The following is a 15,974-nucleotide window of genomic DNA, read 5'->3' on the forward strand; positions in this document are numbered from 1 at the left end:
TAAACAAGTAAGTAAAAGAGTATGGGTATTAAGGCTTTTTATTTAATAAATAGGGGTAAAGGTTTTTAAAAATCCCATTTATGCCTATTATTAAATCCAAGTCCAAAGAAAAATTCCTTCTATTCTCTATTGGCTTAAACAATGCAAGTAAGAATAAAAACTGCATATAAACTATTACTAAAAGAATGTTTTTACATATGGGAGAGAGGGAGTAACAACTAGAATATACCAAAGACTATTACAAGTAGGAGTGATTTTTCTTTTTACTTATTTTCCAAAATCTCTGGACCGTTATTATGTTACTTTGGTAATTAAAAATCATTTCTAAGTCTTTTTTTCCCTTTCTGCATCATTCACGTGAGGAAAGAGACATACATATGTTTCTATTTTGATGGGCCTTCAACTTAAGTTACACGTAATTTCTCTCACCCTGAAGTGTAGAATCTCCTTTTCCAGACTTAAAGTTGCTAACTTGAACATTTAGATGAGAATCACCTGGTTGAAATAGAAATAAAATGTATTTAATACTAAATAGGCCACTATGCACATTATATTAGGAGTAACATACAAATTAATTTTTACTAATTATTTATAATAAATTGCTCCTTTAAGTACTAAATTCTTACACCAGAAGAGAATCAGTTTTACTCACAACATATTTCATATGTCCTTAAGGAACTGAGTTCTCTAGTTACCATATTTTTAGTCAACTAAAATGCCAATAAAGGACCTGGAAAATAGCCCACGTATTTATAGTCTGCTGTTCTACAATGGTTATCAAGATTCTTTAAAGTAGGAACTGGAGAACTGGGCTCTGTAATTGGATTCAACTTTGCCACCTCCCAACAATACCAGCTGCCTTGTCAACAATCCTGGAAGCAAACACATCAACTTAAAAGAATTTGCCTATATTTGTACCAGGACTTAGGAAATATGGCAAGAGGCGAGAATACATGTTATAACAAAGATACTATTTCTCTGATACTAAGAAGCATAATGGTCACAATGTATCAAAAGCCAGCAAGACACAGAATTGTGCTAGCAAGGAAAGCATGCACAGGACAGTGAAAAAGGGCTACCAACAGAAACACTAAAGCATGGCTACTATGCGACAATGAAAATGGATAAGCAGAAGTAATTGCTGTACCAAAGCAATAAATTCCAAATCATCAAACAGAAAATAAAAGGTACCAAGGCTAAGACAGTGGTCTGGAGATAAGTGGGAGGTGGAGGCAATTTATAAAAAGGTGAAGGAAGAAAAGTCAATGCCCGGAAGCAAGATGAACAGCATCACTCTGCAGACTGATGTCTCCAGGGTAAAAATGATGGCAAAGAAAAGAGACACTGAGAAGCCATCAGTATTGGATAGTCTGAACATCTGAAATACCTGGGAAGAACATTAGCCCAAAAATGTTTGAAGTTCTAGTCTAGCTTGATCAAACACCTAATGATAAGAGATCCAGGTAGAATCTGCACTATCCAGAACATGCTTGTTTCATCTTGGAATGAAAGCACCCAACATGCAGAATGCTGACAAATAATTCCATTTAATAAATGTCCACTATAAGAAATGGAGATGTAAGAGAGTTGGGGCAAAGCAATACACATGAGAAAAAAGCAGCAATCACTTTCTCATGTGACTCAAGGCAGAAAGGCAACTTTAATTTAATAGGCCATTCATTGGGCAGTATGTAACAAGTAACACTGCTGGTATCAGGTAAACCAATAGGTGGTCCACAATGCTCTCACGAAGAAGGGTATATCAGCACAATGATGTAAGCAGTTCGAAATAGTCAGATTTTGACAGTAATGATATTTTGTACATCTGATTAAAAGGAGTTGGATTTGATGTATTACTCTTAAGTTCCACTAATATACCTTTATTCTTCTTGGAACCAACAGGAAATGATGTGGTTGTAACTTGCTCGGTGGTAACTGTGATGGTATTTTCTATCCCAGGGATAGTTGAATCCAATGAACCAGAATCAGTCTGCACCTTATCACGTTTACGTTGCTGTCGTTTCTCTCTGTGACTAATTTTAGTTTCCCAGGCTCCTGACATAGCCCCAGAAAAAAAAATGTTATTCAGTAAGGGGAAGACAAAAAAGTTGAAGTTTTGGGGGGAAAATGGGGCAGGGCACACAAAGTATCATGATAAATTTAGATATTAAACTAAAAACCAAGAGTGCTTATTATATTCATTTATCCTAATAATTTATTCTGGTCTCATTATGTTGTTTTAGGCAGCTAACTACCATTATTTATTCTGGTCATTTTTATCAGATCTGTCATCTATGGTTTAGAAGAAATTGATATGTCTTCTTGTGTCTCTTTTTATCTTGCTGGAGTGTTATATATACTTACTAATAAAGGAGGGTGTTACATATACTTACTAATAAATGGGTTTATTAGGTGAGGATAATAAATGGCTTACTCAAGAATTTTGTACACAGACTTCTAGGGATGGTATATTTAAGAACAATAGAGAAAAACCCCAAACCATGCTTCTAGGAAACAACGACAAAAATTAACAGCTTTTCAACTGCTCAAGATATTAAGCTAGACCTTAAATTTCAAGGCAGTTCCCTTCAAGGAAAGCACTATTAGATCCTTAAATAATTCAAGGGAAAAAAGCGTCTTCTCACAATGTGACAGATGTGTCCATTAAAATCTAGTTATTAAAAAGAAGAGCTAGAAACAAGATTAAGCAAAATAAATGCAGCTTTTATATAATGCACCTTGGTAAAAAAGGGTTAAAATTTTTTCTATAGTCCTTTCACTTGCTCAAATACCTTCATCAACTTCCTTTCCATCATGGCGTGAACTGTTTTGCACTGCTTTAGCATCTGACTTTGATTTCTTCTTATTTTTCTTTGACTGAAAGTAAAATAGAATGTTACTTAATATTTCATTACGTTTTTGAAAAGATAGGAGTCAGTAAAATACATAATGAAATGTATAATGCTGACAACCAAAAAAATTTAATCTTTGATTAAAAAACTTAACATTTTAAATGGCAATAGTATGAGTTACCATTTATTGAGTGGTTACGATATGCTAAGTACTTTATACTCATTCTTTATTCCTTTAAAAAACTCACTGGAGAAGGTATTATTCCCATTTTAGAGATGAGAAAATGAAGACTTAAGAGATGTTAAATATTACATAGGTTGTTCTGGGCCACATTAAGTTAGTAAATCAGGAGGAAATAGGTCTATCTGGCTCCAAAGTCTGTGCCCTTAGACATCACGCTATCCTAACTTACATCACAAATCAGGTGCCATAATATGGTGTTTTCAGAGCAATAAAGTAAAAACCCACTGTGAATGTTCAGAAGGAAAATGATGTACTGATTATTGGCTTTTGGATTTCATAAAGCAGATTGTTGGCATACCCTATGTGTAACAAAAGAATGAGTCAACTGTACAAAGGAGATAATATTTTGTCAGTTTCAAAGCAGTGTGAAAATACCTAGGATTTGTATATGGTAGATGTTAAGTAATTCATTAAAGAAAAACACCTACACATATAAAATATGGACACTTTGGAATCGCCTTACAATTCCCTTCTGGTAAATTTTCTCTTCTCAAAAGCTTGCTAAACATTTCATAAAGCCATGATTTCCATATTTAGATAAGTGCTTCTAGAAGAGAACTAATATTCAAAAATAGTGATTTTATTTATACTTTGTATTCACTCATTTATTTACTGAGATTGCCTATTTATGTATTATTGTGCACCATCTTAAAGTTTACAATTAAAGAGACATAGGATAAGCAGTAAATGACAGTCTGATTAAACAATAAATGACAGCTAATTGCTTTTCTTATCAATAAATTACTTACAAATATTCTCAAGTGGCATGACCTCTTAAAAGGCGATTAAAAATTGTCTTTGACAATGGGAATATATAATAACTATTAAAATTTTTCCTTAAATTCCCATTAATTGATTTGCATGTTTGTTTCTTTGCATGTTCTCATTATCATTAACATGTATCATGGTTAGTGTACTGCTTTATTACATCTACCAAAACAGGCTCATATCCACTGAAAAAAATTGAGATACTATCTTTTTAAGTGCATAATTCAGTAGTTTTCAGTGTCTTCGAAGTTGAACAACTATCCATCTAACTTCAGAACATGTTCATCATCCCCGGAAAGAAAGCTGGCACCCATTAGCAGTCACTCCCACCACCTTTCCCTACTGTACCCACTACTAATCTACCTTCTGTCTGTCCCTCATATCCACTTTAAGTGAATATATATAACACATTGAGCATCTATCAATTATAATATAGTGCAGGGGTCAGCAAACTTTTTCTATAAAGGATCAAATAGTATATATTTTAGGTTTTGCAGGCTGTATGGTTCTAGATGTAACAACCAAACAATTCTGCTGCTGTAGCATAAAAATAATCATTTACTGTATGTATTTAAATAGGTATAACTGTGTTTAATAAAATTTTATTCATAAAAATAGGCATCTGGATGAATTTGGGGGGTCAGAGTTTGCCAACCCCTGATGAAGAGCAGCACTGTCCAGTAGAAAACAAATGAAAGCCACACATATAATTTATAATTTTCTAGCAGATATTAAAAAGTTAAAATAGGTTAACATTAAATTTTTTTAAATGGAGGTACTGGGGATTGAACCTAGGTCCCATGCATGCTAAGCACATGCTCTACCACTAAGCTATATCCCCAGCCTCCAGGTTAACATTAATTTTAATAACGTATTTAGGGGAGGATATAGCTCAAGTGGTAAAGCCCATGCTTAGCATGCTTATAGCATGTGAGGTCCTGGGTTCAATTCCCAGTACCTCCTCTAAAAATAAATAAACCTAATTACCCCCCAGCCAAAATAATAAATAATAAATAAAAGGTTAAAAAAAATAACATATTTAACCCAGCACATCCAAAATACTATCACTTCAAAATGTAATCAATACAAAAAACTATTAAAAAGATAGTATGAAAGAAAAAGAATGCTGACTAGCCACATGTGGCAAATGGCTAACACACTAGACAGTGCAGACCTACCTGTCACCTTACAGATAAGGAAACTGATCACGACTTTTTAAAACTGCTAAAGAATATATACAAAATACTATAGATTGGTAACTCCTTAGGAAATTGTGAGGCCTATGAGATGAGTTCAGAGGATTCTAAAATCTCATTAGGAGTTACCCAAATAAGTAAATAAGCAGTCTCAATACCCAGCTGGCAACCCACGTATGGAATATATGATAACTCACTTAAACAGAATACCTAAGTATGCCGGGTAGGAGAGTTTGCTGTTCACTCTTAAAAGAAGTAGGTTAAATTATTAAGCTTGTTGTTCTTATACATCTATGAGAAAAAATGAAGCACATACTACACAATGTTTATTTGTATATTTTATACATATCCTACTACTGATACATTCGTAAAACATAACTATGTTAGTAAGAGCAAGCATGATTGAATATGCTCCATTATTTTACAGTAATCTTCTAAATTCAATTAAGAACTATCATATCTGACAAAGAGAGATCCAAATGGAGGACATACACCATTAGCCATGCTTACCAAACCGTGACACTAACTTTTCAATCTCATCCCTCGAAGTATGCAAAGGTTTTTGTGGAAATTTAAGTAGTAAAATTTAACCTTCCTTAACATCAGTTGTTTCTGCAACTGAATCTGAAGGTTCTATTTTAGGGGTTATTTTTAACAAATGGATTCATTAAAAAAACTTAAAAAAATAAACTGATTGTATTGCTATTACTTAAATAGAACCTAATGATTAACCCATTTAAGTCCCAAACTAACCCTATGAGGCAGATGCTACTGTTTCTACTTTACAGATGAGAAAAGGGAGTCGCAGAGTGATTAACTAACCAACCCCAAGATCACATAATTAGTAAGTGTTGGAGCAGGGATTTGATCTCATATAAGCATGCTCCAGATTCTGGGCTGCTACGCTATTTTTTCTGTTAGAAAACTGTTTCCAAGCTGTTAAAACTGTGCAGATAAGAGGATTTTCACAAGTATCAGACAAATAAAAAATCAGCTACTTTTGTGGGGAGGGTATAGCTCAGTGGTAAGAGTGTGTGCCTAGCATGCACAGGGTCCGAGTTCAATCCTCAGCACTGCCATTAAAAAAAAAAAACAGCTACTTTCTAATATCTTGTTGAATTTTCCTCAACACTGAAGGGACAGAGGAGGTAATAAACTTTTCCCCAAAGTATCTGTTAAGTAGACAACCACTTGCCATTACAAAGTAGATCAACATATTTGAAAACACTTGATTTTTACCAAAAGAAAAATGTATGGCTCACTTTCTAAGTTGATCAGGTTTATAAAAGTATTTTGCCACAACATAATCAATAAATCTTTGTAGAATAAAAGATGATGACTACTACCTCGCTTACTATAATTTAAAGGTTTATTTTTCCAATCTGCAGTCTGGCTTCAACCTCTTTTGCCACCGTAGTTTTCTAGAAATAATGCAGTGAATGAATTTCATGCATGGTGCTATCTCTATAACTGTATCTCTCTACCCTCCAATTTTCTTTTTTGGTTTAATTCTAGTCCAAATGGTGCCTCTATCAGTGATTTTGATTCAGTTTTTTGCCTCCAAAATTTTAAATTAAGCTGTCTAATGTTGAGAATATATCTTTATGGGTATTCATATTTAGTTGCTCACAAAAGTAGCTCTTCGTGTACTTCGTTACTGAAGCAGAATCTAGCAAGTTCCCCAAGTTGTAATGTTAGAAACATCTGTACTTTCTCCCAATTTGCAATTTGCTCTGCTACTAATTTACTTAAATCATCTGCAATGTTTTTATGTTGTGCCCAACAGTATATGCTGACAAACGAATGTGTTTTGGTTGATTGTCATATTGCTTTTGCTAATTTTACCATGGCAGAAAGCACAAGTATTTCCTCACAGTATGTCTTTCCTTTTAAACAAGAAACTTCAAGAGACGCTTCTAAGCATTTATAACTATATTTAGTAAAATTCTGTCATATTGAGTACTTCATAAACAAATATCTCAAAAAAAACCCTGTGGAAGTCAGTCTTCACATAGTTTCATAATATCCTTAGCTAAGGTCTCAAAACACAGCATGAGTGGGCAAGGTTTCTTAGCTAAAGTAGAAATATATTCCTGCTTCAAAAATCTTTTTTCTTGATGATTTCAATTTTGGGGGACCAATTTCTTGTCAGATCTGATTTAATCATCTTAACCCCATGATGATGCAGTTGACAGAGTTCTAACTAGAAACAGTGTCCACCAGTCTCTTTTTCTAGTTGTTTACTTGCATTATTATCATCTGCAATCTGTAGCTTCTTTGCTGTCTGTTTACTAGCAGACTTAGTATACTAACAGGTTATTTTACTTTAAACTGAGTAATACAATTAATTAACTTATGGAATTGAGCACACATAAACCTGTCAGAATATGCTATGAGCAAAGAACCAACGAGGGTACTTTTTCCAACTGTAGCTTCCCATTCTTCACCAGATCTCTCCCATATAGTGTCTTAATACCCTCTACCATCCCAAATGGGAGTGCCAATGACAGCCATATATAAAATATGAGTAAAGCTTATTTTTTAAAATAAAAAACTCAGTATAAAGTAGAAAGGCTAATATTTCCTTCTTTCATCCCAATGGATCTTCTTGCGTACTCCACTTTGGAGACTGTGGTCTTTAAAAGCACAAGCAAAAGCAGTTCTAGGACTGTGAGTCCTAGAGTCTCTTAAAATTCATAGAACTTACATATAAAAAAAAAATTATGAGCTAGTTATCAAAGAAAACACACAAGAATGACTTCCAAAACGAAGCTCTTTAATCTCAACATAAACGAATATTTCTAATTTTAGCCAATACCCAATAAGTAAGTGCTATCATCTAGTAAAGTGGAAAAGGTATACGTTAAGAGCAAAAGCAGAACTACTCAAAGGGCTAATGGCTCTCTTAACAGATTTTGCTACTTTAAAGAATTGTAAAGTATAAAGAAAGGCAGAGCAGTGCGCAATTTAATGCTGAAAAGACTAATTTAGGGAGTATAATCTAATATTTGTACAGCATCAAAACTATCATTAAGAATACTTTATAATTTTCAGTGATATTTTATTTTGCAATTAGCTATTTACACACATGGTAAGTCGCCAGGTTCTGAATGTAATCCTTACTCAATTTATGAATTCTCTAATCTGGAAAGTACTGATCCTTAAAATTATGATGAAATGACAGCACTAATATTAAGCCTTATAATCATCTAAAGTCTCTGCTGGTAATGTCAGGAGTGATAAAGTAAATGAGGCATGAAAAAGGGGAATACTGAGTATCTTCTAAAGGTTAGACATGGATACTAGAGTGATTTGGTCTGAGGACTAGTGGCTGGTGTATAAGGTTTTTCACTAACTTATGGCAAAAGGTGTTCTTTTTTCCTGAGGTTTTTGTTCTTTTTATTTCCACTGTGTCAAAATTCCTTTCTTTTTTTGTAATGGTGACAGTGGTTTTAAAAATGTACTTGACAAAATCAAAAGTTGGTAGTCAGTGAAATTTATTTTGAAAAGTTTTAGCAACTGCCACTTGAAAAGTCTGAAAACCACTGTTTTAGGATCAATTTCATCCTCTTTCTGCCTAAACAAGTAAGGCAGGGTCTCTATTTTATACTGCTCCACATTTTGGCACTATTTCTTTTTCTCACTTATCTCAAACACACAGATGACTTGGGCATAGTTAAATGCAAAGGATAAATGGTCCAAGGGGTATACTAATTCCAATTCTCTATTTTGTATAAACCATCAGTTCTCAATCTTAGTAACTTGGTGACACAATGTCAGGACGAGATTAATTATGAAAAGTGTCATAAACCTTTATAAAAGTAGAGAGGCTTGCAACTGATTTCCTGTTTGGGAGAGAGGGTGTGATTTAAACTAGACTGAGGGTTACTCTACTCACCGCTATTCTGATACCTTTTTTTTTTTTTTTTGAATAAAAGTAAGGAGCAGAGTTGCAGGTGCAGAGAAGTGCCCACAATTTGCACTTTGCCTCTTTCTCTTCACCCTGTTAGTTATTTTCTTTCACAGCACCTATCACCACCTGACTTTAGAGATTATATTTGCTTCATAAGAATAGTGACTTCATAAGAATAGTGACTCTACCAACTATTTTTATCAACCATTATATTCCTAGTGCCTAGAATAGTGTATCTTGCACATGGAAGGCATTCCATTAATATATGGTTTATCAATGAAACAGTCTAAAACTAGAATGCATTACACATAGCCCTGTCTGCCCAACTCTCACTGTCTTCCTAAATAAAACCTCTGAGCTATTACATTTGTATACTTGATCCATCATGCAAGCCATTAAATTATTTAAATGTGTTTGGTGTAGGCTCATAAGTTATGGTATACCGCATAAACAGCTCGGCTATCAACTCATAATCTTAAAAAATTTACAAGAAACCTTTCTTAAGAACGCCTTTTATCTAGCCCTGAACTCCTTCCGAGATCTGGTTCTCACATTTCCAATAGTCTAATAAACTAATTCCACTTGGAGATCCCGTTCGCACTTCACTCAGCATTTTCAAAAACAAACTGACCATTTCACTGTGTTCTATCCCCCTCTTGCCACTTCCTGCCTGATACAACCACAGAATCGTGTAAAAACGATGGGCTTGGTCAGAAGTACTGCTTCCGGTCTCAGTTCCGCTGTTAGGAGTTTAGACAAAAAAGTCTAGGGGCAGAAATGAGGTTCCTCTGGTAAGACACTCCCTTTTTTATTAAAAAACTACTTGGCTTCCCTTAAAGGAGACCTTGAAAACTAATTCTCTGGGTGGAAGCCAAGAAATCACAACCATAGACTATGGCACGAGGGAGCCTAGAAAGTCAAGAGCCCAAGACCTAGAGAGTAAGACCATACTAAAGCACTCCAGAAAATGTTACATTTTAATGAACTCAAAAGACTGTATTAGGAGTCTAAAACAGGGGTTCAGCCAAAAAAAAAAAAAAAAAAAAAAGACCAAACAGTAAATATTTTAGGCTTTGCAAACTATAAGGTCCCTTTCGCAACCACTCAACTTTGCTGTTGTATTGCAAAAGCAGGCATAGACAATAAATAAATGAGTGAGTATGCCTGTGTTCCAGTAAAATTTTCAAAGATAGGCAGAGAACATGATGTGGCCAGCAAGCCATGGTTTGCCAATCCCCAGCTTTAAACTGTAGTTTCCAAGCTGTATTATGGAAGATAAAACAAATGTATGTAAACTTTCTGGACATGCTGGTATTCTCTTTTCACTAAGAGCTGCTACAGCTTATGCTTGTATAAAATCTATGCTGCCTCAGAATAATTCTGTCTTTGGTCTTTAAAAAACTGATCACTCCTAGAGCACTGGTTCTCAAACTTCTTGGTCATAGGATACTCTTAAAACGTATCGAGGATATCAAAGAAGCCTTTGTTTATGTGGGTTATATCTACTGATATCTATCATACTATAAATTTAAACTAAGAAATTATTTAAATATGTATTAATTTATTTGAAAGTAATAATAAACTAATTATATATTGTATAAGTATATTTATATAAATAACTGTATTTTCCAAAACAAACATTTCAGTGAGAAGAGTATGTTTTACACTGTGCAAATATTCTTCATGTTCAGCTTCATAAAAGACAACTGGATTTGTATACCTGTTTTAGCATTAATTTACTGTGATACATTATTTGATTGAAGCATATAAAGAAAATCTGGCTACATACACACAGATATGTAACTGGAAAAGGGAGGAGTTTATAGTTTTTTCAGATAATTGTGATATTCTTTAATAGTCCACTAAAGATTAGTGGTTGCTGAGGGGAGGGGAAAACAGAGAGACACTGCCAATCGGCACAACATTTCTTCTTGGGAAGAGGAAAATGTTTAAAAATCAGATTGTGGTAATAGCTGTACAACTCTGTAAATACACTAAAATCGTACACTTCAAGGAAGTGAATTCCATGGTATATTATCAAAATAAAGCTGGTTAACAAAAAATAAAGAAAATCAATGTGTCTAGAGCCCAGAGCAGGTAAGAGGCAGGAGAGCAGACTTGAGTCACAGTGCCTTTAGATTCTGTTCAAGACTGTGGAGTAAGAGCAACAGGAAGCCATGAAGGACTTTAGGTAGAGGAAGGAAAAAACATTACACCAAACCTTGTTAGGTGGTAGTTTCTTAAAAATTGCTGCAATGGGGAATCTGAAACTACCTGAGTGAACTTTCTATGCTCTACTACATTAAAATCCATTGGTCTGACCTGCGCTTTAAATGAATCTTTTATACTTGCCTGATTTTGTAACATGCAAGCATTGGTCATTTAGAAAACAGATTCACTGGTTATACACATCTTCCAAAATGTTAGAACATTCCATTATATACAATATTTAAAAAAAAAATCATGTTTGTTAATGTTACCACTGGTTTCATCAGAAATTCTTTAAGTACTGGGATCACTGTCAAGTTCATGGTGGTAGACACAAATTTTCCAAATTTCTAATTTTCACTTGGCAACAAATCATTTTATCATTTGCAATGAATCCTGTCAATTGTTTTCCTTGAACTGTCTTGATTATTTTTTAGGAAATGCCTGCAACTACCCAAGTCTAAATAACCCCGGCCTGTCTATCAGTTGTTCTCTCCAGTAACCCGGAGTAACATGAAATAAGTGGCTGGTCCAGTCTACACCTCAATCGTACAAGTGTTTTTCCTCAAAACCACCACTGTTCTTCAGTACACAGCATACTTCCCATTTCATCATATGGAATAATTAAAAAGCATGGGTTGAGTTAATAAAATTAATAATTACCATTTTTACAGATTCATCAAGGATACTCTTAAGTGGAACTAGGTTTTTTTTTTTTTTTAACTGTGAATAGATTGCAGTAAAGAATTCAACTACTAGTAGTTTGATGCCACTGCCTTAATTTGTACTCAGGAGCCAGCAGTTTTACCCACTGCTGCTTTTGCACCATTAATGCAAATATCAACACAGTGAAAAAGGCAATGTCTTAATTATAATGAAAATAGCTCTGTCTTCTGAGACCTAACAAAAGGGTCCCTAGGACCCCTTCACAGGGGTCCATGGACCACACTTTGAGAACTGCTGCCTCAGAGAAATTGAGAGCATTACTTAACTAGCTTTGTGATCCTGGGCAATTCATTACACTGTTTTTAATAAATTGTATAAAAAATGGTAATCCGCCCCCTCCTCCAGAGTTGTATACTAGGTAGGATTAAGAGATATGAAAATATTTTGTATACTGTATAGCATCATAAAAATCTAAGAGCTTATTAATATTTGTAATGATATGAGTATTTTAGTAGGACACCACTGACTTCATCTTAAACAACTTGGTGAACAAATTTCACACTTTTTTTGCTTTTTTTGTTTCTCTTATTAACAATCATTGCACTTCTATCTTAAATCAGACCTTTACAATCATAGACACAATGCTGATTTGTAAATGTTGCTGCCAGCTGAACATATCTAAGTTTTTATCATATCGCCACCCATCCCTGACCAGTCAAACTTGTCTAGGGTTTTCCTTTGAGTATGTCTGAGTATGTTTTTGTTTCAGCTGAAAAAGGACTGAGTTCATTTGTTTCTCTCTCCTTCTAAACTTGGCCTCCCCACTTCTACTTACTGAAATATCATCCCTATCCTTATGAGTCCAATTAAATCAATTTTTTCTGGATACCCAAATAGGATAATCTTACTCCTCAAATACCTGGCCATCAAGGCCTTAGGTTACCTGGTATCTTCTCTTATCCTTGGTCTTTCCTTAACTAGATTGTAATCTCTCTGAGGGTAAGTACATGTTTCATTTCTCTTTATCCCATTTGGCATTTAGTAGCACAAAGCACTCAGCCTGGCTAAGGGTCCAATGTATACTCTGCTAGAGGCTAGCATCAATGAAGCACTGACCTTCATATCCAAATGAAAACCTGGTAGCTTAACTTGCTTCACAGACCCAAACCCATAGCTCTTAACCATAAATTGTTTTTAGACAAAGTTTTATCTGTAAGACTTACACAAGTAACAAGGTATTCGATATCACTGCATGGAGTACAATTGCTCTACCAGCAAATTGTATTTCTCAAAGCACCTAAGATGTGGCTCTGAGAGGAAAACAAATATAAAATAATACATACTGAGGTGCATAAGTAGATCTAAGATGTTTATTTACAAAAAAAAGACAGAAGTCTAACAATCTGTCACATATTTAAAACACACAAAAGCACACAGCACAATAGCATAAAAAATTAACTAAAATGAGTCACCTGGACTGAACCAAGTTAAAAAGGATAAATACAAGATGTAGGATGACAAAAAGTAATACGGGCCATGAGTCGTAGCATTTACTATTATGCAGAAAGTCAAATCACGTAGGCAATTAACCAAAGGCAGAAGCCTTGTACTAAAAAAGCAACAGCAACTGAAAGGACGCAATTCTGTCAAGAAATTAAAAAGTACATGAGTTTTGGCATGGCATCAGAATGAGTTGGGTTCAAGTCCTAGCTCAGAAACTACACATAAAATAGAGAAATCACAAGATCCCTCTATGCTTCAGAGCCCTTATCTATAAATGGGGCTATTACTATTTGCCTGGAAGAGTTTTTAAAAGGGTCAGAAGTAATATGGAACAGTAAAAAGCACAGACTTTGAAGTCAGATGGGTCTCGGTTAGAACTGACTATACTTTCCATGGCTTAGATAACTTAAGCTTCAGGTTTATTTGTAAGACAGGTATAACACCACCTCCTTAGCGTTCTTGTGAGGATAATTAAAATAATGTATAAATATTCTGTAAAGTCTTAAACGTACACCCAGTGAGTGCTCAATAAATTGTCTCTTATATAGGCAAATATATTCATATACATACACATACCTCACTGTGCACGGAGCCTGCCATACTGTAGATACTTAACAAATGTCAACTATTACATTTTCTAATACAAGAAATTTCAGAATGATTTTAAACTGTAAACTGTGGTTTTACATCCTGATACATCCTATCTATACATGATTAATCTAATCTATACATGATTAATCAATCAGAGATGAATGGTAGTTAATAAATTACTCCGACCACATATTTTTCAGGATAATTCAGGGAGTAGAAGCAGAAGTATACAATGCTCACTAGTAGGAAGCCCAGAAAAAGAAACACTAGATGGGAGAAGTAGAAATCTATATTAAGCATATAAACTATTCACAATGTAAATTCACAATCCCGAAATTATATGCTTATTTATTCACACAAGTATTTACTATTTATTTTTCTGCCATAGGCAAAATCAGACATAAATTTAATTCTCTCCCACAACCATCCTTTATTTTAAGACACGCTACCTGTAACTGTCTTGGTCCTAGACCAATTTCACTGGGTTACACGGGCAGAATTGATCTCACCAGTTCTTCAAAGACATTTTGAAGTTACAAGCGCTAAGAAACTGTACCGACCATTTCATGCCACTGTTCTGCGGGGCTGGAGCTGTGGCACACTGGTTCCTTGAAATCACTTACCTACCTGTGGTTGTTTTTTGTCTGTTTCCCCTAAAAAAGGAGTTAAGCATGCATGGGGTTAAAGAAGTGGAGGAGGCGTAGTTTGTAATGTACCAGAATGAAGTCTCTCACCCACAGCAGGAGAAACCACTGTTTACAGTTTCTTGCACATTTTGCTATACTTACAAACTAAATTAAGTCAAATAAAAATGGGTCAGTTCTAACCCTGGCAACTGGAAAGTGAATAAAATCCCAGGAATGCAACATTTATGGGATATAACAGATTGTTTTATTTGAAAACTTAAGAGTGTACACCCAAACTTTTAATAATGACCTGAATATAGAACATTTTCTTTAGTTAAACAAACTGTATCTAATAAATAGATGATTATGTTTCCATCATAACAGAAATCTATTTTAACACATAACACCACAAGACAATTTTGCCAAGCTTTTTATGCCAGAAGTGCATATTAACAAAGGTAACACAATTCTATTTTCAAATAAGAGGTATGTTACATATCTGGAACCTTACTCATATAAAAGATGTTCAAGTCATGAATAAACTGTTTTTGGCAAAGTGAGTACTTATAATGCCACAGCAATGTTTAAAATACTTGGTGGTACATCCTTCCTTAAAAAATGAACAAATAAACAAAAATAACTTATTTGAACCTTCACCACCCATTGATCCATCTGCTATGATAAATTCTGATTTTTAGTTTTTCTTAAATAGGGATAATACGTACAACTTTATGTCACTCTCTTTATTAAGAGCATTGCATATAATTTCATATGCTGCCAAACTTACCTTTTCATTTTTCTTGTCTGTCTCTAATGGCTGCTTTGCTGTTACACTTCGAGATGTTCGGACAACTTCCTCCTCAGCCACTTCAACAGTCCGTCCATTTGGCTACACAGCAACAAAAATGGATTCTGTTATCAAAAAGCTTGGCAGATCAAACCAAAAATTTATACTCGGGAGACAGAATACACAACAATCAAATTCTACCCCCGACCCAACACAGCAGTGTTATCTAAGACTAGATGGACTACTGTCCCTAGGAACTATGTTTTATAATAAAGAATGAACTTATAAGCAAATATCTGCACTACAAATTTATTTTCTGATTTACCCAGGCATCAGTCCCTCCAACAAAAAATGGTGGAATGGAAGCAGAAAAAAAGAGAACTGAATTGTATTTGCACCCTGACCACCAATTAGCTGTGTAATCATAGAATATTTCACTCGTTATCTTTGAGTCTTACGTCTACATCTACAAAATGATGAATCTGATCTATTCAAAAATCCACAAACTTTTTCAGTAAGGGCCACACAGAAAATATTTTAGGCTCTGTCAACCATACAGCCTCTGCTGCAACTGCAAAGCTCTGCTGTGGGGGCACAACAGCAGCCACAGACGACATGTG

The 15,974-nt window shown here is 34.6% G+C and overlaps 1 protein-coding gene across 5 annotated transcripts in view; it reads right to left on the reverse strand.

The window, feature by feature from the left end:
- MTDH (metadherin) overlaps positions 1–15,974 on the reverse strand; it is a 51,810-nt gene that overhangs the window by 24,366 nt on the left and 11,470 nt on the right. For all 5 annotated transcript variants that reach the window (XM_032468045.1, XM_032468047.1, XM_032468048.1 and 2 more), the window contains exons 2-5: positions 15,355–15,456; positions 2,793–2,877; positions 1,879–2,055; positions 430–495 (exon numbers count right to left, since the gene is read on the reverse strand). In XM_032468045.1, the coding sequence (XP_032323936.1) occupies positions 430–495; positions 1,879–2,055; positions 2,793–2,877; positions 15,355–15,456 (430 nt within the window). The remainder of the gene's footprint in view (positions 1–429; positions 496–1,878; positions 2,056–2,792; positions 2,878–15,354; positions 15,457–15,974) is intronic.

The sequence above is a fragment of the Camelus ferus genome, chromosome 25, assembly GCF_009834535.1.
Source record: "Camelus ferus isolate YT-003-E chromosome 25, BCGSAC_Cfer_1.0, whole genome shotgun sequence".
Classification (NCBI taxonomy): domain Eukaryota; kingdom Metazoa; phylum Chordata; class Mammalia; order Artiodactyla; family Camelidae; genus Camelus; species Camelus ferus.